General features: G+C 38.7%; 1 protein-coding gene across 1 annotated transcript in view; it reads left to right on the top strand.

Annotated features, from left to right (window-relative positions):
• Positions 1–22806, top strand: part of slc8a4b (solute carrier family 8 member 4b) — a 64398-nt gene that overhangs the window by 15645 nt on the left and 25947 nt on the right. Inside the window, exons 3-5 of the mRNA XM_057344919.1 lie at positions 15468–16565; positions 19930–20193; positions 21647–22131. Coding sequence (XP_057200902.1) covers positions 15525–16565; positions 19930–20193; positions 21647–22131 — 1790 coding nt within the window. The 5' untranslated portion in view covers positions 15468–15524. The remainder of the gene's footprint in view (positions 1–15467; positions 16566–19929; positions 20194–21646; positions 22132–22806) is intronic.

Genomic DNA, 22806 nt, shown 5'->3' with positions numbered 1-22806 from the left:
AGATTTTCTTGTTCGAAAAAAACGTTCAGAAACCTATACGAACGCTGGGGGAGTGTATCGAGCACAGAAATACTACGTCATACATCAAACTCGTTTTTTGAAAAATTGACCATGTTAAGGATGAGACGCCAGCATGTTTAACATTGTAAATAAGTTAGAATGCATGAAACACTATTGCATCCCCCCTTTAAAGAATGTTGGTAACTGAACAACGGCGGTACCCATTGACTTGCATTGGTTTTGTGTCCTCACGATAAGTGAATGGATACCATTGCTGTTCAATTACCAACTTTGCTCAAAATATCATCTTTTGAGTTCTGCAAAATAAAGTCATATATGTTTGAAATGACATCAGGGTGAGTAAATGATGACAGAATTTTCATTTTTGGATGAACTAGCCTATCCCTTTAAGAGGTATTTTGTCAAACGATGCTACGACATTTATTTAGGAATTAGTAGGTTTTTGTGGTCCCTCACAATAAAAGTATTGTCAAAAAGGGTATCATGGATTATGCATTTGTGTGAAGTTTGTGTTCAGCTTCACACTATGCATAGCCAATTTGGACGAAATATTGTGCTGAGGATTGGTGTCCGTATGGGTAATGCACTATGGGGGTTGGTGATGAAAGGGTCCTGATGCAGTATTATGTTCCAATCCTGTTTGTTTACAATGACAAGGGCACACATACACACACTCATATGAACAAACTTCCTGCTGAGCTGCCAGATGCTTGTTTCAGTAGTAGTGAACTGCCTGGTTCTACACTTGCTGTTCCTGTCCAAACAGATTCTGGATTCAGCTGCTGCTGAAGGTCACCATGTTTACTGATGATAGAGGTCTGTCCGTCCGTCCGTCCGTCCGTCCGTCCATGCTCCACAGGCCTCATCAGCATAACACCCGTTTCATACTGCACGCGTGAGCAGTGTGTAGGTGGAGTGGCAGCAGCGCGTAGGGAGAGCGTTAGCAGCGCGTGCCCATTGTCCTTTCATACCATGCACCGCGCTGCCTGGGTAACTGTTGCCACAGTACAACAATGCAATTTCACATTTACATACATCAATGAGCAAAATATCTTCCAGAACTTCATCAAAGCGCTTTTAAGCAGATTGCATAACTATGATTTGTTATATCCGCCTGTTTCATGCTCTTTTAGATATGCGTAGTACAAGTTATAAATAAAAAGCCATCGTGCTTTGAAGGATACGAAGTCACTTAAGGGTTAACTCACCATAGGAGAGAGTGACTGACTTGTGATGCGATCGCTTTTCTCTCACACATACGCAATATAAGCATATAACATGATGTCTATGTAGTTTAATCTGTTTTTTCAGAAGGTTATGATGACAGTGGGTTTCAGACAGTACACTGACAGCGTAATGCGATCGTTTTCCACTCCTTCATATGCAATATAAGCATAACATTTAAGATATACTTGTATTATTAGGGCTGCAACTAACGATTATTTTGATAATCGATTAGTTGGGCAATTATTTTTTCGATTAATCGATTAATTGGATAAAATGTAATTACATCTTTTGCTTATAATAAGTAAATCAGATATGGGAAAAGTATACACAACTGAACTCATTAGCCTTCTCCCAAAATGTTGTGAATGTCTCCATAATTAATACACCTGGTGAGTTGATTCAGGTGTGTCATATTAGAAGCAACTGACAATAGTCTCTCCCAAACGTGGGAGCGAGGGGAGGGTCGGCCAAGGAAATCATTTTTTTGTGCCATGAAAAGTGAGATATTTGTCATTCAAATGTAGTGAAGTACAGTAAAAAGTAAACAGAAAAAGTAATACTTAAGTACAAATACTCAAAAAGTGTACTTAAGTACAGTACTCAAGTAAATGTACTTCGTTACCCACCTCTGAACTAAATAAACCACAATCAGGGTATTTAGCCTATTATGTACTTTGCAAAGTGCAAACGCCACAAATTGGGTTTTACTAAATATATCTTTAATTGTGTCATTTAAAACACCTCTCCCTTTAAACTTTAAAACTGCGCAGCTTGAAGAGATGCATGCAAAACACGTCTGACTTTAAAACTGCGCACCTCGCGCTGCACGGAGAGACAAGTGTGACTTTTAAACTGCGCATCTCGCGCAGCACGGAGAGACAAGTGTGACTTTTAAACTGCGCATCTCGCGCAGGGAGAGACAGTGTGACTTTTAAACTGCGCATCTCGCGCTGCACGAAGAGACACGTGTGACTTTTAAACTGCGCATCTCGCGCAGCCGGAGAGACAAGTGTGACTTTAAACTGCGCATCTCGGCGCAGCAGGAGAGACAGTGTGACTTTAAAATGCGCATCTCGCGCAGCACGGAGAGACAGTGTGACTTTTAAACTGCGCATCTCGCGCATGCACGGAGAGACAAGTGTGACTTTTAAAACTGCGCATCTGTGCAGCACGGAGAGACAAGTGTGACTTTTAAACTGCGCATCTCGCGCAGCACGGAGAGACACGTGTGACTTTAAAACTGCGCATCTCGCGCTAGCACGGAGAGACACGTGTGACTTTTAAACTGCGATCTCGCTGCAGCACGGAGAAGGACAAGTGTGACTTTTAACTGCGCATCTCGCGCTGCAGACGGAGAGACAAGTGTGACTTTTCAACGTTTGAGCATCTCGCGCAGCACGGAGAGACAAGTGTGACTTTTAAACTGCGCATCTCGCGCAGCACGGAGAGACAAGTGTGACTTTTAAACTGTGCATCTCGCGCTGCACGAAGAGACGTATCCACGGAGAACCACATCTGACTTAAAAACTGCGCACCTCGCGCTGCACGGAGAGACACGTCTGACTTTTAAACTGCGCATCTCGCGCAGCACGGAGAGACGCATCCACGGAGAGACACGTCTGACTTTAAAACTGCGCAGCTCATGCTGCACGGAGAGACACATCTAAAACGGTAATTTTAAAAGGGAAGAAGATGCGCTTGATTTACAACTGCGTAGCTCGCAAGTGACGTCACAGACCAACTAATCGATAATGAAATTCGTTGACAACGAATTTCATTATCGATTATTATCGATTTTATCGATTAGTTGTTGCAGCCCTATGTATTATAAATCCTTTAAACGTGCTGTTGTGGTTTTGGACAAAAAAACTCCTGGCAAAAGTGTTTTTGAAACTCATGGCGACTGTTAAAAACACATTAGACACCACTTACGTGCTTTAAAGGTAAAATTGTTACTTTTCCCTCTCAATCCATGTGGATTTTATCCATAAAGAATGCACTGTCGCTTTAATTGAGCGTTAGCAGCGCAGCAAAAATAGACTCGGTGCCGAAATGATCGCCGCACTGCTGCTTACGCGCCGCGTATAAATGCTCTCATCTGTTAAAATATGCGCCGAAAAGAATACGCTCTGCTTAGCTTGCTTTGTGAAACCACTGTAACAAACGCGGGTGTACACATACAAATTTCCATTCACATTTTAAACGGCTATTCTGAGCTTATTTTGAGAATGAAAGTCATGACCATGAAGGCATTAATCTCCTGTCCATTCTCATGTTACAGTGGTTCCCAACAATTAACCGCACACATTTACATCTAATTAACATGCATTGCCACAAGCACAGCACAAGACCATTGGCGTTCATCATTAGCTACCGAGCATGCAATTATTTAATTATGAAATATAATAGCCTGCCTCTTTCACAATGTCTTACTGTGAGACTGATGAGGTCCTTTATCTTTGTTTTTCGAGGGATATGCTAGAAGATATGTAGTACATTTGGTCTCTTCACTATTATGGATGTTTTTCCTCTACACGCCATTGGGTTTGCCTTCAGGAGTCAGCAGGGATCACAGTAAGAAACACTGGATGGACCTGCGGCTGTATTAAACATTTTAGATAGCAATGACTCATGCGTTTTGGTGCTTTTTTGGTAACAGAAAATGTTATGTGTGCATCACTAATGTTTTCTGTTGCCCCTATGGGAATGTGAGTTTAATCCTTTAGACCCTGCAAGGCAATACGTTCTTTATCATGTTTGCTAATAAAATGAAATATTGCAGAAAGTAAAGATATAATATTTTGCATTGCCCGGAGAACATAACGCGGCTTATGGCACAAAATATGAATTCATAACAGTCAGGGTTTTGAAGGGTTTTATTACTGCTTGCTAATTCTGTAAGGATAGGACAGTCTGGTGGTATATACATTTTGTATGGATACAAAAGTATAAATCTTTTCCTTAACATGTTTAACCAAGCAAAATTACAATATATAACTGCATTTTTAAACATAAACAGCTTTTGTTACATAATGTAAACAAGACACAAAAATGATTATTTTAGTATTTCTCAAGGTCTCACACTGTGAATAGAAAGGAGCAGGTGCTGTGACTGGCCGACAGGTCTTGAATCTGAACATGAGCCAGCTGGTATGATTCGGGTTTAGCTGACTGTTCTGTCAGAGGCTGTTCCTGGGTCAGATCAAACCGTGCCAGCGTGGGACAGGTGTGACCCCTGCAGCCTCTGACAGTGATCAAGCTTTTAAAGAAGGAAATGCAGGTGGTCTAGATTAGAAGGAAGATCAAATAGGCGAGGAAATTTTTGGGTTAGCAGAGTAAAGTCAAAGTAATCTTTTTCTCCTCTCCCTGTTTCTTCAAGGTCAGCCATGATGGCTGCCCTTTGAAAAACCTTCACTAAATTACAGGCTAATGAAAGTAATACCAGATGCACATCAGCTAGGACTTCACTTACACTACATTTTACTATTAATAATACACTTCTGTCGATTAGCACTAATGGATTATCTAAAATAAGAACTCTTATCAGTCTGCTCATGATCACTGTATTCAGTGAAGTTATAGCTGTGACCATTTATAATCCTCACAGTCATATTTTTTTTCCTGACATGTCTTCAGCTTAAACCATAATTTTTCTTTACTCTCTTCCCTAAGAGTTGCCATTGTGAGTAGTTTTGTACATTATCAATACATTATCATGTTCTAAAATTTGGCTTTGGGTTGAATTTAATGGCAAACAATTGAGCATCCCTTTAGCTGAAAGTCATGAAAGTCGCAGACATTGTTGTCCAAACAAAAATAAATCTTAGTTCCTATTAGTATGTTGGTCTCATGGCAAGCTGAATCCCTCAAACTATAGGGAGGGTTAGGTTCTTTAAATCTTGGCTTTGTTTCTAATCCCACAGTCAGGTCATGTTGTGAGAGCCTTGCCTATAGTGGTTGTAGGTGCACCTCCAGCTAAACTCAATGCTTCAGGGAACCTTGCAGGGTTTGGTATCATATAGACAACAATAGGCTATTAATCCAGTGTTATTCTAAAATATTTGAAATCTTAAAATAATCCTAGTGAGCAGTGTTGAGATTTTAGAGTAACTATCCTATTTGCATATGTATGAGATTAACATTTTTGGAGCAGGGTTTCATAACGCAGAGTTAAAAAAACGCCATTTGCAGTTGTACTTTTAATATTATTTCTTGAAACACAGGGTTGAAAAGCCCAGGGTTAAGCATAAAGTCCTTTAATGTTACTAGGAAATCATTTCCAGTAAGCATCAGAAAAATTGTTGCAACCTGGTCTCATAGGAAATACGTACCTCTGTACACTTTTTGCAGCGCCACAAAATGCGTACCATCAGGTACATATTGCAACCCCGTATCACAATTTCCAATAACTGTAACGTTAACAACACCATATTATATTATATTATATTGGGGTGTAATGATTTTGAATTTAATCAGACTTATTTCGTACGCACGATTTAGACGTATTTGAGCACTTAACCCGACCCCGCCCTAAACCGTTTGTATACTATTATACAATATAAAACACAACACGTAACTGGAAGATACGGCTACATATGCTGTTTATTTAAAAAGTGAAATTATTCCAAGTGTTCCGAGGCCAAAAAACAGACCCAAAATTGATCCCCTTCTCCGTCCGCCATAAAACTCTGATTCAGTTGTGTACAAATTCAAAAACTCCTGCCGGAATGTCAGCTTCGATTGTGACATGGCATTGGCTCTGATGTGTCTTGTGACTGGTTGCGTCATTATGTTCACTTACATAATGAAAGGGAATTGGCTGTCCTGCTCCGATTGCGTCACATGCTAACCTTGAGCGTATACTTTCAAATAAAACTGTGACTGCGTGCATTCCTAGACCTGAAGCGCGATCGTCAGTGATTAAAACCTGCTGTGCTCACACAACAATATCGTACGGCTTTAGAAGACTCGAAACTCAACGCGACCTGTTTGCAATGCTTTGATACTGTTTTTGGTCAATAACCATGTCTGACTTATATTTCCTTGTTATGTGTTTATGTGGTTGGGATGTGGGATGTGGGTTGTTTTAGGTTTAGGGTAGGAGTGGGGTTAGGTGCTCTAAAATATCTATTAAAGAGGCATATTGTGACACTGACACGCATTCTCTAGCGCAGTGGTTCTCAAACGTTTTCGTTGTAAAGCCCCCTTTGTATAGAGTGCATTGCTTTTTGGTCCCCCAAATAAAATCTTAGAATCTTCTAATTTTAATGAAACCAAAAACAAATTCTGTTATACAATGCTGGAACATCAATACTGGTTGGTGGTCCTATTTTTCTGATGTTTAATTGCATAAAATGTATGATAAATTTCTATATTTCATATAATACCACAAAATATGTGGCCCCCCTGGATCCATCTTGAGAACCACTGCTCTAGCAGACCAATACAGTTCTTCTCTTTAGCGCCCCCATAGACTTTTGTGTCTCAAAACTCTAGCAATATGTACTTGATGGTTCATATTTTGTGGCGCTGCAAAAAGTGTACAGTGGTACGTATTTCCTATGAGACCAGGTTGGAAAAACTGGAGTTAGTTTCATACCCTCATTACAATGTATTGTGGTTATGTATTGTTACACCTTTTAGAAAGTGGCAGCTTTAGGAAAGCATTTACCAGAAAACCAAACTAATCATTCTAGATCAAAGCACACTTGGTGGCTAATTTAGTTGCTTTAAAAAGACTGATAGACCAGTGTGAAACAAGTCCAAAATATATAGGATTATTTTTAAAGTAATTTTCGGGCCACCCTGTAATCCACACTCTACCCCTCTGTCCTTATCATTTCTCTCAGAGTGCTTTCTCACCTGACTCATTTAGTACAGGAGTCATTCTACAATTAGGGGTACATGTCATGTCCATGGACTCTATTATCCATTTTACTTTAATCTGCTGTTTTTGTGCTGTCCGATTTTGTCAATGTGAGGTTTTGCTCTTCAGATCAGCTCTAGAATACATGTTTCTGTATATATTTCTTACAAGGTGTTTTAAAAAGTATTTTGTTCATGCATCTACATGAAATCATCCATTTACTTACTGTATGTCCGAGAAATTAGTGTCAACCCTGTTACTCCCCATATAACCCCCTATAAATCAGCAATGGTTTGTTACAAAGTCACATGTCAAACATCACATGATGTCATTTCCTTTTTTGGAGGAAAATTTGAAGACCGTGTGGTCATAACTTCTCCTCTTCAATATTTTATCCATATTATTGTCTGCACATAGAGTAGATTAATTGACCGTCAACTGTGTTATCAACATGTTCTGTTGAACTTGCGTCACATGTTATATTTATAAATATGTAGAGAAAGAATATAAAAACATAAGTTAATCAAGGTCATGTACTAACTAGTCCAAGGTCAGCAGTTTGCACAAGGCCCTAAAGTGGCTGAAATGTCAACTTGTGTTACCTTTCAACCGTGTTATCGTCAACGATTGACAATGTTGGCAATTCAGTGTTAATTTATTATAAAAAAATTAGAACATAAGCTTGCTATATAATTTATTTTGCACATTAAGGGGATATATTATTCAACCACCTAGTTTATTTATCAAAAAAAAGAATACTGATTTCCTGACTTTTTGGACCTGAAATGTACCCCTAAATATAGAAGCACATACAGTTGAATCGCACTAGAGTTCGTTTTTCTTCTTGGTGCAGCTCGTTTGGGCAGGTGTGAATGCAGCAATCGCACTCGAATGCGCACCAAAAGCGGACCAAATAAGCGTACCGAGACCACCTTTTCAAAGAGGCCACGCTTTCAAACGAACCCTGGAGCGGTTCGTTTGTGGTGAGAACATGATTCGACCTCGAAGAGACCCAAATGCAAAAAGTACTGCACTTTTGTGAACTAAACCAGTTGTCGTAGTCAGCTGCGCTGTTGCTGTGCATTATGGAATGAGGACAAGTGTTTGACAGTTTGCACTAGCATGGCAGCTCGCGGAGAAACTTAGAGTTGTGAGGAGGTGCGGAGCCTCATTGAAATTTGGTCTGATGACCATTTTCCATCATAGGGATGGACATTTTTCAATAATTTCATATTTGAATATTTGAGATCATAAAAAAGAATATGCGAATATTTGTTTATTTAAATTGAGTTAATAATGACGTTATTTGTTAAGTTTTTATTTAGTCGCCATTTCACATCAAGCTTATAATTATCATTAAATATTTATAATGCATTAATATCATATCCTGTATAGGTTTTTTAATGTTGGAAAAAATAGAAAAATACATAAAAACTGCATTTAACCCTGTTTGGAACGGTATAATACAAAAAGAAAACATACAAAACCAAACAAACAGAACGCAATGTATACTGACAGTCTGTGATATATGGTTATCTTGTTTATTTTGTTTTACATGTTCTTGATAAGAAAAACAAGCATATAGGTCTATTTTACTATGGTGAACGTTCCTCAGCCGGTTAACAAGCTGACAGCGGAGAAAACAAGCTGCTCTTCTAACTCCCGCAAACAAAACCCATCTGACAAGAATGTCTGGCTTTATTGTTTATAATGTTGATAATGTAAACCTTGATACCTCCATGCCGACTGTTCAGATCCTAAAATTTACCCCACAACAAAGACGGAGCCATGCTTGTTTCCCTGTTAATTACGTGACCGTGCAAATTTATTTACAGGATGTAACTTGTAGGTGACGACCCTATTTGAACTTCTTAAAAGGAAAATTCAGGCTTTAGATTTGGAAAAAGGTGCCAGTCTTATGCTAAGGCCAAATTCATTAACATTAGTTGCTGTGAAATGTACATTTTCATGTTGTTGAAATTAGCATTACTTAATATGTTTTTAACAAACGAATATGAATTTGCCAAGAACAACTGCTCCGAACAAGTTATGGTAATAAATTAATTATTGTTAATCTTCTAATATTACGTTGGCATTTTTATACCTAATGTAAGTAATGTTAACAAACTCTGTGTCTCACCAGTTTTTAAACATTTTAATATGTGAGCCGAGCATAACACGCGATACGGGCATCCGGGGTGTAAACTTAAAATGTTTAAACTAGCTTTCGATCTCAGTGAGCAAAGATTTAGGAACACATAGAAATGATTTTTTAAAATATTTTCTGTATATTATAAAATCATTACAGATGAATTGAAGAAGCATTAAATAAGACGTGACAACTCTAAGGTCTTCTGTAGCGGTAACTTAACCGTGTGGTGACGCAGTTTTTATTCTTATGAAAAATACAAATATTCGAATAGCATTTTTAATTTTTGAATAGTTATTGCGGGTCGAATATTTGAACATTCGTGCACATTCCTATTACATCCCAACTTTCGAAAACTCTTGAACAGCAAGATATTTTCATTGTTTAGCAAACAACTCAGGGAAAGGGCGTTTAATAGCTCTGTGGAACAGTGCCGGGTTAAGGTAAAGAAACTCCGCCAGCAGTGCATCCAAGTGTGGGATGTACAAGTTCCACGTGTTGTCACGTGACTGCATTTTGATTTGTTTCAACTGGTTCAGACCAAAGCAATCAGTGTGGTGTGAAAGTGAACCAACACCGCTGAAAAATGCTACGTATCATTTTTAAAAATTGGTCCAGACCAAATGAACCGAACTAAAGGTGAGAAAGCGCCCTCAAACTATCCTCTGTCTCTCTTCTTCAGATTAAACTTTTAATTGAACCACATTGGCTTTTAGACGCGGCTTGAGTAGTGGACCACCCATGAGTACTTTTGGAAGATCTTACGTGCAGATTTAAATCCAGGCTCTGTCTACTTGAAACTCTATTAGATCCTCTCAGCTTTGCACAACAACTGGTAGAATAATATGCTTCTTTAACCAAGCAAATAAGGCAGGAAAAATATGTCAGAAATTACTTAATTTTCTTAGTTTATCTGTGTACATAAAGGTAGCACATATTTTAGGATTTTGATCCTAATCCAAAACTCCGGCACCTGTGTATGTGTTTGGATCAGGTTTGACCTAGGTCAACGTTTATGTTTTAAATAATACCCCAAAAAATTTAGGGCTATGGTTAGGGTTAAATGATAGAAAATAAATATAATCAAATATCATTAGCTCAGTATGAAAAACAATAGAAGTCCATGGAAAGTCCCACTAAGACGAAAACCAAAGTGTGCGTGTGAAGGCATGTGGGAGGGTTGTAATGAGCTATACTCTGAGATGTATCACCAGTGAGGGCACACACAGACACTTGACCCTTCACAAAAACCCTGCCCCACCTTAGTTCCTGTTGCTAAGTCCGACAAGCTTTCGGTATCAGCCGTTTGCTCCCAGTGTAAATTTGTGCACTCCCTGGGGAAATAGTGAAGAATTTCTGGAAAAATGACACGCTGATTCCAGAAAGAAAGGTCTGCAATATGCATTCGAGGGATACATTCAGGATTTGAGATAACTGACTGTTATATAGGTATAATTATTGAATTACTACTGTCACACAAATGGATGTATAGCTAACCTAAATGTGGTGTATTAAGTGTTTATATTTACTCTGAAATTTGTAGTAATGACAATTTTAGAGAGATAGTAACTTCGGGCAGAGTTTTGATCGGCCGTGATCCTTCTTTGTGAAAACGAAAGTAAACCTTTCAATTTTAGTGTCTTAATCTTTATTTGTGTTAAATACAACAAACACAGTACGCTGTTGCTTTCCAACTTCATTGCTGGAAACGTCTTTCCTTTAAAATGTCACCTGAAGGTGGTGCTCTCATCGGAAAACATATCTTGCCAGCTTGCTCATACATGTAATATGAAAGTAATATATCAATAAGTATTATAGTCCGCCTTAAAACACCACTTCCCGAATGCTTCCGTCTGTAATTTGTACTGTAATGATTCCAACAATATCGTGTCTCGTATCTGTATTGGTATAGTTGTGATGTGAACTCCGGTATTCTCCTTTATTTAGAATGATTTAGAAAAGTTATAACTTGGTTATCGTTTATCGTTTACCATTAAATCTGGGTATATATCTCTCTGTTTACTATTACAATAATTCCAGGTCGGCCAACCTGTACACACTCGCTCAATAGATGGACGAACTGTCAGGATTACCTTCCATACCAGTTAAGTGGTCTGACATCCACACCAGGGCCATGCACAGAACTTTTGATGGGCATGTGCTGAAACTGAAAAAGGGCACCCCCCCTCCTTTAATGGTCACATCTTAATGACAAATTAAATCAAACAAAACAATAGTCTCAAAAGCTTTAGATTTATTCACTATTAATAACAGGTAGTCTAACAGGTATGAAATATACAGAAATTGAATGAAGTTCTCAAACACTTTAGAGTCTTTACTGCTAAATACTAAATTAAATACAGAAGAATACTCATTAAAGCTACAGGCCACATTCATTTCTTCTTTTCTTTTGTTCTTAAGATTAACATTAGCGACAGGAGTCACAGCAGCAGTTATAAGAATTGCAGTTTTAAGCCCTTTCCAAATCCAAGTTTTTACAGCGTGAACATGAATTAACCATGCGACCATTCAATACGATTGATTCATTAATTAAGTGTATCATCAATCAATGAAATTTCTTAGACGTATTTTACTTAGGTGACGAGGATCCCTCGGTCGCTTTGTATCAAACTCAAATGCAGTTAACGTTAACGTTACGGGGTTCTTGACCTGAGAATGTGTGCAAATGTGCATTTTGTCCACCATCATTAAAACGGCGACATCACCATTTTAATCAACAGGTTACAACGTTGTTGTATCTATATGAGTGCTGTTTTCCTGTTGTAAAATCAGTTTGGCCGAAATCTAATTTATAAAAGATGAAATGTGAAACTGTGTGAAAATGCTAATAAGTGCAGGCAAATACTAGCCCTCTCTCTGCGGTCCCAAATGTCTCAGACCTCAAATACATAAAAATGAACATTTTAGACATAATGTTTCTTGCGTAAAGAAAATGCTGTACTTGTTCAAACAACAAGATCTTTATTTAACGACAACTTTACCCTTGAAAGACGTTCAGCTGCTGTGTGTGGAATGAACTTCAGTAACAGTTCAGTCAAGATAGAGGGGGGTGGAGCCACAAGGTTTTACTGACAGAGCTGTATCCAACCAGATTTAGTCACAAGCTCCTTTTAACATTTCATTGGCTAAATATTTGTAAAACAGGCAGACAGACGTAAAGAGTGACCAATAGCATTGATTTAATGAAGAAAAAAAAATAAGGTAGTGAATGATGTCGCTGAACTGAAAATGGCTCACATTCTTCCAAATATTTCTTTGTGTTTAACTGAACAAAGAAATTCATACAGGTTTAGAACATCTTGAAGGTGAGTAAATGATGACAGAATTTTCATTTTTGGGTGAACTATCCCTTTTACACACCTGAACCTTCTCACAGTTTTCTCTCCCCATTTCTACTAGTGCACTTATAAAAAACTGTAGAAACAGCAACGCCAAACAGTTTCCTTTGTTTAGTGTCCGGTCCTTGGCTAACTGCTAACAAAGTTAGCTTATATATGCATGAAAAATAACTTAACTTGTTCCCCGTGTTGCGATTAGGTGTGCAAACAAGAGAAGTTTTTAGAGACATACCCAAACCATAATTCATACTAACAAAAGACAGGAGTTTATGTAACAGGTGATATAAAGTCTACAGTGAAAACGGCAGCATTTTTTATGATCATTTCTACCGGTCCGCTAGTTTTATTGTGTTTAACTACAACTGTCGTCGTTTTTTCTGCCAATTTCAGCAGGTTACAGGTATGTGTTAAAATATCAGATTGCATTTAACAACACAGCAAGATGATATTTTAAATTCATTATGTAGCCGACTCTGTGCTGGTTTGTATTTGCCGCCTCCAGTTTTCCCCTTGTTTTGCCTCCAGCTATTGCTGTGACGTAATCGTGACGTTGGCGCAAAAGGGGTCTATATGATTACACTTATTCAATAATTCCATTCATGTGGTCTGTGGTGGTAAAAATGTGTGTGTGGTATCAGAGAAACTACACTGTGGGTGATTATTGATGACACATCAATACTAGACTTCATGCTGACATAAATAAAAGTAGTGTGTTGTGTTTAGATTATTTCTCAGCATGAACAGCAAATTACAGGTATGCACTCACAAACATACAGTGGTAATATGTTTCTTTCAGCCTGAGAAATTGTATTTACCAGGGGTTGTCTTTTATTAAAAAGAAAAGATTTCAATATTTTTTGCTATGTCAAGGTTATATAAAACGTCTTCGAAATTTTAGGTTTTTACGGTTTTATGGTTTTATTCTTTGATCAAGACGATGCATCTCTAAGGCTTTAATTTTCAATTGTAACATTAGAAAATATATATTTTTATATTGTATTACAAACTTAGAGTAAAATAAACTTTTTGACAGTTATTCTGGAAATTGATGTATGTAAATTTCACGACTGTCTCTTAGTTTCTAGCACAACCGTCAATTTTGCCACTAATAGCTGTTTGGATAGTTTGTACTTTGTACATTTTTTCCCCCCAAAGTAATATTATTTTGTCTATTTATGATGTAGTTTTTCAGTACAGATTTTTTCAGTTTATCACGAAAATGGTCAAAACATGTCTTCTGCATCATTTCCACCACAATGTGTTATTAAATCAAACCAGATATTTGGGATATGGCAGAAATGTTTTTATTATGATATAAATAATATAAATCCTCTGATGCCTGTATATTTTACATGTGTATACAGTAATACTCCATTGCTGATTTCCCAACCAACTTATATTTAGGGCTCTGTTCCCTTTCCTTTTGAGTACATGTACACAGCGTAAATGGCCTATTTAATTTATCTCATGTGTCAGTGTGTGTGTGTGTGTGTGTGTGTGTGTGTGTGTGTGTGTGTGTTCATGTTTGTATATCCCGGTGGGGACCTAAACCTGAATACACACCAACACATGGGGACTTGTGTCACCGTGGGGACCAAAATTGAGGTCCCCAGGGGCAAAAAAGCTAATAAATTGTACAGAACAATATTTTTTACAAATCTAAAAATGCTAAAAGTGTTCTATGATCTTTAGGTTTAGGGATAGGGTTAGGGATAGGGGATAGAATATACAGTTTGTACAGTATAAAAACATTACGCCTATGGACTGTCCCCACGGGGATAGTCAACCAAAGCCTGTGTGTGTGTGTGTGTGTGTGTGTGCGTGTGTGTGTGTGTGTGTGTGCGTGCGTGCGTGCGTGCGTGCGTGCGTGCGTGCGTGTGTCCTGAGTCAGCAATGTGCTATCAGCATTGGAAATCTCATTGCCCACACAGACATATATTCCAGATCTGACTCCACAAGCCTATAAACTTGTTTAGACGTTTCACCCTGTAAGCACGCACGCACGCACGCACGCACGCACGCACGCACGCACACACACATGTTGGGTTTCCATGTTTTATGGGGACATTCCATAGACGCAATGGTTTTTATACTGTACAAACTGTATATCATATTCCCTACCTCTAACCCTAACAATCACACACAACTGTCTGCTCTCTTAGATTTTCAAAAAAGTTAATTCCGTATGATTTATAAGCTTGTTTCCTCATGGGGACCAAAAAATGTCCCCTCAAGGACAAGGATTTTGGATATTGCCATCATTGTGGGGACATTTTGTCATTTTGACACGCACGCACACGCACACACACGCACACACACACACACGCACGCACACACACTCCATTAGGTTATTAACACAGAATTCACAATTGAGTACCTAATTTCTGTGTATGTGTAGTGTGTACATGTTAGGGCAGCCTACATTTTTTGGGGTTCAACACATCAAGACTACATGCTTTCCAGTATTGTTTGTTGAATTTATTCAACAAGATGGAAAGAGGGAGCTGATGAAATGTTGATGAAGAGTAGAGTAGAAAGAGAAGGACTTTTAGTAGCCTTGTAATGGTCAAATGTTATAAACTTCAACCTACAGTACCTGTTCTGGGGAGTTTTAAGAGTCATGCATATTCTAGTATGAGCTCATTTTCTTTTTATATTTATATTACATTGTATATCGTGAATAAAATATGGGAGTATTGACTTGAGCAAAAATCTCCATTTGTTCTTTTATTTAATCTCATTGCTGTCTATGAAGAATAATTGAGAGATTATACAGATCCTGTTTTTTATTTTTCTTATAGTTTTCTTTCACTCAATCTCTCTCTCTCTCTGTATTTCTCTTCAGGTGGTGTGAAGTTCCAAAATTCTAGTACGAATCATCAAAAGCCAACGCCAACTTGCCATGCCTTTTTGCTTCAGTCCATCTCATCTCTCCTTCACTCCCCTGATCCTCCCCCTCCTTCTCCTCCTTTCCTTCTCCATCCCTTCTCAAGCTGACTCCCATGATGAACCCCAGTCAGCCTCCAACTGTTCCCAAAAAGAGGTTTGTGCAGACGGAGTCCTTCTGCCCGTTTGGAACCCCCAGAATCCATCAGTTGGTGACAAAGTAGCCCGTGCCATTGTGTACCTGGTGGCGCTAGTCTACATGTTCTTAGGCATGTCTATCATTGCCGACCGTTTTATGACTGCTATCGAAGTCATAACATCACAAGAAAAGGAGATCACTACAAAGAGACCCAATGGCGAAACGGTCACGACCACAGTTCGTATTTGGAACGAGACCGTCTCCAATCTAACCCTCATGGCGTTGGGTTCCTCAGCACCTGAGATTCTGCTTTCTGTCATTGAGGTCTGTGGACACAACTTTGAAGCCGGTGATCTCGGTCCTAGTACCATCGTGGGCAGTGCTGCCTTTAACATGTTTGTGATCATTGGCCTCTGCGTCTATGTGGTTCCCAACTACGAAACGCGGAAGGTCAAACATCTTCGAGTATTTTTCGTGACTGCAGCATGGAGCATGTTCGCCTACATCTGGCTCTATCTGATCCTCTCCGTGATCTCTCCTGGTGAGGTGGAAGTGTGGGAGGCGGTCGTGACGTTCCTCTTCTTCCCTCTTTGCGTGGTCCAGGCCTGGGTCGCTGACCGCCGTTTGCTCTTTTACAAGTACGTGCGCAAACGTTACAGGGCTGACAAGGGACGTGGAATCATTGTGTCTGAGGGTGGGGAGGAGATTGGGAAGGATACGGGATTCACAAAGATGGACATGTTGGAAATCGATGGAATAACAACACATCTGGATGGAATGCTGGCAGCGGAAAGTCGACTTGGTGGACGCAACCAAGACGAGGAGGCCAGGAGAGATATGGCAAGAACGCTGAAGGAGCTTAAGCAGAGGCACCCTGACAAGGACATGGAGCAGCTTATAGAAATGGCGAATTATCAGGTAAAAAATCACTATACCGACTATCATGATGACAAAATTGTATAGTCACAACCAATGATGTGTAAGTTACTCTGAAAAAGTAATTAATTACTAGTTAATAATTACATAGTCAATAGTGTAATTATATCAATGTACAAATTACTTTCTAAAAAAGAAATTAATTACTTATTACTTTCCATATCCTATATCAACCTTGATTAATAAAGTGATTCAAGGATATATGGAAAACGGGTCTTTTAATTCATTTAAATAAATAAATATAAAACTACATAAACTATTCTTATTAAATGACCAAAAAGTATTACAAATAGGATACATTAAAGCATGCATTTTAAAGGTCCAGTGTGTAATCTTTGAGATGATCTATTGATAGAAATGCAATATAATATACATAGCTATGCCTTCAGAGGTGTATAAAGACCTTACACAATGAAGCGTTATGTTTTTATTACCTTAGAATGAGCTATTTCTATCTACATACACTGTGGGTCCCCTTGCATGTAATTCGCCATGTTCTGTCAGCGGTCATAGTGTTTCGAAAGGGAGGGGGAGGGGTGGAGTGAGCAGTTGGTTGCAATTCACAACCTTGCCGCTAGATTTTACTGACTGGACCTTTAAATTTGATGCCAATTCCGCTATTGTTTATATTACACAGTATTTTAGTTCAATTACAACAGAAATACTGTAGCTGTAATTAAATTACAGAAAAAATACGAGTAATCCCTTACTTTACTTTTCAAGAGAAAAGTAATTAAATTACAGTAACTAATTACTAGTAACTAATTACACTGGTCACAACACTGCAAAAGATACATTTCTCACTTAATATTTTTGTCCTTTTTTCCAGTACAAATATCTAAAGATTCTTAAATCAAGACATTTACTTGAGAAGGAAAATCACTTAATATATAGCCGCGAAAAAAATTAAGAGACAGTTCCAAATTTTAATTTAATCAGCCTTTCTAGATTATTAGAGCCATTCCAGTCTAGTGTCTTTTGAATTTCAACTAAAACAAACCTCAGGAGTGACAAAAAGTCATCCAACAACAATTTGAAAGACTGACAGCATGACAAGACACATGAAAAATGTCACGAAGGTTATTCCATTTAAAAAATAATTTTGATCCTTTCCTAACTATATGTTCAAATATTACTGTTGTATTGCTTAAAAGTGAATATGAACTTGTTGTGCCATATATGTGATCTGAACTAGTTTGAGGTCTGCTCTGAAAATGTTTTTATCCAAAGCGACTTACAAATGAGGTAAACAATAGAAGCAATTGGAACAACATAAGGACAACAAAAAGCATAAGTGCAGCAAAAACTGGTCTCATATAGCCTACCACAGTATACAAAGCAAAGGATTTTTTTTTAAGGACTCATGAGCACTTTCAACAAGTTGGTATGATTTATTAGGGTCTTAATGAAATGTTTTTTTGCTTAAAAACACTCAATGGCTGTGTAAACAAAACCCTTTTTGCCTCGTCAAAAACTGCTATGCTCACAGCAACCCATTTTGGTGCATGTCTCTTTAAATGATAATGAGTTACAGTGCACCCTACCCCCCTTCCGTCTGGTGAGTCAACACAACACACGTGTAGTACTGCCATGGCAATGGTTTAGCTAAATTATGTTTCCTGAACTCCTCTGCGGTTAGTTTGGTTTAAACATCTCAAATCATTCGTCCGGAGACTAAAAAATCCGTCACAGCAAACAGCGCTCACGTTGTGCGTGCATGTTTGCATAAAATCCACGGAATGCGCACCTGCAGATCTCAGAGGAATTACGTGGATTACGTGGATGACGAGCTTGTCATTGACAAGTTATAACGTTACACACACAACATGAGAGCATAACTAGTATGCTGTGACAGATTTTTCAGCCTAAGGACGAAAGATTTGAGACGTTTAAAACGAAGCTAACCGCAGTGTTCGCCCCTGTTCATTAGCAAAACAAACAGCTTGCCGCAGCTGAACATATTAACGCACATAATGTATTAACATACATACAGCTAAACTCCAAGTGCCCATTTGCCAAATAACATATAAATAAAGAGTAAGTTTAACACTGCTTTGAATGTTCTATTTAGCCCGTTGTTATGGTTCAGTGAAACAACAGAATGCATTCTGGATCATCTGTAGAGGTTTGGTTGTGCAAGCTGGGAGTCCAGCCAGTAGCGCATTGCAATAGTCCAGTCTGGACAGGACTAGAGCCTGGACTAGGACTTGCGTAGCATGCTCGGAAAAGGAAAGGTCTCATTTTCCTAATGTTGTAGAGGATGAATCTACAGGACCGGGTGGTGCTGGCAACATGATCCTTGAAGTTTAGCTGATCATCGATTACCACTCCCAGGTTTCTGGCCATTCTGGAATGTGTAATGGTCGATGAGCCTAGTTGAATGGAGAGGTTGTGATGAATCTTTGGGTCGGCCGGGATTGCAAGCAGTTCTGTTTTTGCAAGATTCAGCTGCAGTTGATTGTCCTTCACCCAGAGCAAAATGTCACTCAGGCATGTTGAAATACTTGCAGAAACAGTCGGATCGTCAGGCTGAAATGACAGGTGGAGTTGTGTATCATCCGCATAGCAGTGATAGGAAAAGCCATGTTTCCGAATGACAGAACATAGTGATGTCATGTGAGTACATATGGAAAAGAACAACGGTCCAAGCCCTGAGGCACCCCTGTATTGAGATGTTGGGACTCAGAGACCTCACCTCTCCAGGATACTCTAAGGCCCAATCCCATTTCTACCCCTAACCCCTACACTTTACTTTTGTCTCGATTCTCTTTTGGTTGGAGGGGTAAGGGGAAGGGCCATATAGCCCTTCAAACGAAGATTTTTTGGGACCTCACTTCAAACGAAGGGGTATGAAATTTTAACATGTATAATTTTGCTTCTTAAGTAAATGTATCTTGATTTAAGATTTTTTTAGTTGTTTGTCCTAAAAACAAGAGAAAAAACTGAGTCAGAGTCAGTCAGCCACGGTTTAAGGTTTCACAAACCAACCATGGGATTTAAATAAACCACGAGATCTAAAATGTTCCTGTAGCTCAATTTACAGAGCATTGCATTAACATGGCAATAGTCATAGGTTTCGAACCGGAAAACAATAAATGCACTGTAAGTCCCTTTGGACGAAAGTGTCTGACAAATGCATTAATATATAGTAAATGAGAAATTATATTGAAGTTACGTTGTATAGTGTAAAAGACAATATCTCACAGGACATTTCTTCTTAATTCATCCAGAATCTGCTAATCAAACCTGAAATTACTTTAAGATCCAGTATTTTCAGGCCGATTCATTTTAAAAATAACTATCGGTCTTGCAGCTAAGATAACATTCCTCAACCTAACGTTTGCAGGTTCTCATACAGCAGCAGAAGAGCAGAGCTTTCTACCGCATTCAGGCAACGAGGATGATGATCGGTGCAGGAAACATCTTAAAGAAACATGCGGCAGATCAGGCTCGTAAGGTTGTCAGCGGCGGGGAAACGCAAGAGCAGGAGTATGAACCTCATATTACACGGATAGAGTTTGAACCTGCTCTCTATCAGTGCTTTGAAAACTGTGGTTCTTTAAAACTCACTGTGCAGAGGCATGGAGGAGATACTGGGTGTACTGTTAAGGTAAGTTCAAACTATGCATTAGTTGTCTGTTGTGATATCATGAAACCGAAACTGTTAAATTTTATGATTCTTGATACCAAATTTTGATACCAAAGCACACTACTATATCTGAAACATATTAATATAACTGTGGACAAATTGCATTTAAACATTTGCAATGTACAATTGAAATAGCCCTAAAGTATTTCTTTAATAAACATTTTATTATTTGTTATGAATTTGATTTCCTAATGCACATTTACTTGCTTATAGCCAAACTGTACTGCAAGGCGTGAATGATCTTGGGAAATTATTGACAGTTTTCATTAAAGGTGCCGTAAGCAATTTCTGAAAACTGTTGTTGTTATTTGAAATCGACGACAAAACCAACCCACTACTACGCAAAAGGAACACGCCCCTTCCTACATTGCTTCGCTCTCAACCGCAACGCAGGCATGAAATGCTTAGCTTTATCATAGCTTAGACCACACAAATAATAATGCAAATGAATAAAATAAGCGAAGACGACATGAGTATATACAAGAAACACAATGGTTCCAGATAAACAATGACGCTCAAAACTGCTCCGTTACACAGCTAATATTACAACAACAACATATCTTGGGTCTGACAAACAGCAAAACCAATGTTACTTCCATACTGATATGAACTGATACGTAGAGGGTGCTAGCGTATCTCTGCTAAAGGCCTTCGCCATAGTATTTCGGTCCTAATATGTCTCCACTGGAAAGTCTTTATAATATTAACATGGGTCCTAGCTCCTACCTACTTTAAGCCTTCTTTTTAGGCTTAAAATCCACGGACCCTTTACTTTTATGTAATAAATAAGGCATTGCTCTTTCTTCAGTCTTTTTTCTGCCCGCTTGTGCTTGCTCTTGCTCTCTTTCCTCCGTCAACATGAGCAGACACGCCCCTTACTGCTGATTGGCTACCAGTTGGGGTAGTTCTCAGTTTTCTAAAGCGTATTTGAAAAAATGCTAACCCCGCCTTTGAAGGAAGTTCACCCAAAAATGAAAATTCTGTCATCATTTACTCACCCTTGAGCTGTTCCAGATCTGTATAAATGTATTTGTTCTGATGAACACAGAGAAAGATATTTGGAAGAATGCTTGTAACCAAGCATTTCTTGGCAACTATTGACTACCATAGTAGGAAAAATTGCTTTATAAATGTCTTTGTTCTGTTGAACACAAGAGAAGACATTTTGAAGAATGTGGAAAAGCAAACAGTTCTGGGGCACTTTGACTGCTATTGTCCTTTTTTCTACTATATGGTAGTCAATGGTGACTGTTTGGTTACAAGCATTCTTCCAAATATTTTCTCTGTGTTCATCGAAACAAATAAATTTATACAGATTTGGAACACCTTGATACAACTTGTTATAATAACAAAGAAGAAAGGTCATAGACCTTTTACTAACTTCTGAGCTATTTAAACATTCGTTCACGCACAGGTTGACTACCGCACAGAGGATGGCACAGCCAACGCCGGTTCCGACTACGAATTTGCTGAGGGCACACTAGTCTTCAAACCCAGCGAAAACCTTAAAGAGGTAACCGTTGGCATTATTGATGATGACATCTTTGAAGAAGATGAATACTTCTATGTCCGCCTGAGCAACCCCCGCATAGTCGGGTGGGCTGATGGACATCCTATTGCTTTGGAAACCGGAGCACCGGCCCCCATCGCAGCCCTTGGTGAAGCCCACACAGCTACCGTCACGATCTACGATGACGACCATGCTGGAATTTTCACGTTCGAGAGCGAATTGACGCGAGTTAGCGAGAGTATCGGAATCATGCAGGTGAAGGTCCAGAGGACATCTGGAGCACGTGGTCTGGTGGCTGTACCGTACAATACGGTGGACGGGACCGCTCACGGAGGAGAGGACTATGAGGAAGTGTCTGGAAAACTGGAGTTTCAGAACGACGAGACTACGTAAGAGATTTCTGTCTTATTTATGTGTGTGATAGAGAGAGATAATGCATCTGTCTGTCAGGGTCTGTCAACGATGTTTGTGTGCAAAGATTGCCCAATTTTAATTGAAACTTCACAGTGAAAATTAGTCTTTTAGTCAATTGGTCTTTTAGGCCTGCAGAAAAGCTGTTAGATTGTGATTTGATTGTTTTGCGCATCGGTGCATCTGTCTCGACTGATTTCAAGGCAAGAGAAACGCTACAAGGTATTCATTTTCTTTAGATGATGTATTTGTCAAACACAATGTGTCATTTGTAAAAAGCCAGTCAGATAGATAGTCATGGTCTGACATTGCTTTAATCTGGACCCTTAAGAGTAAAGCATAAGATGTGAGAAGGTTTGCTTTGCAGTGATTTTGGAGGTGAGAAAGAAGTCAGAATTTGTAAAAAGAAAAGAAAAGTTTATTTTTGTTGGTTTCAGTTTCAAACAGATATACAGAAACACACACCCAAACCTTAAAGTACTTATTTTTAAGAGTGTAATTTCTCCTCTTCTGTATTGAAACTTCTCATGCACACTGCATTCCAACCCAAACGTAATCTATCCTGTTTACTCCAATTTTTTCAATCCTCCCTTGTTTAATAACTTCCCTTTTTTCGTTCATCCATCAGTACTGACTGATTTAATCTCTTTGAA

This window comes from Triplophysa rosa, linkage group LG1, assembly GCF_024868665.1.
Source record: "Triplophysa rosa linkage group LG1, Trosa_1v2, whole genome shotgun sequence".
NCBI classification, from domain to species: Eukaryota; Metazoa; Chordata; class Actinopteri; order Cypriniformes; family Nemacheilidae; genus Triplophysa; species Triplophysa rosa.
The sequence above is the reverse complement of the archived record's forward strand: the minus strand, read 5'-3'. Positions and strand labels throughout refer to the sequence as shown.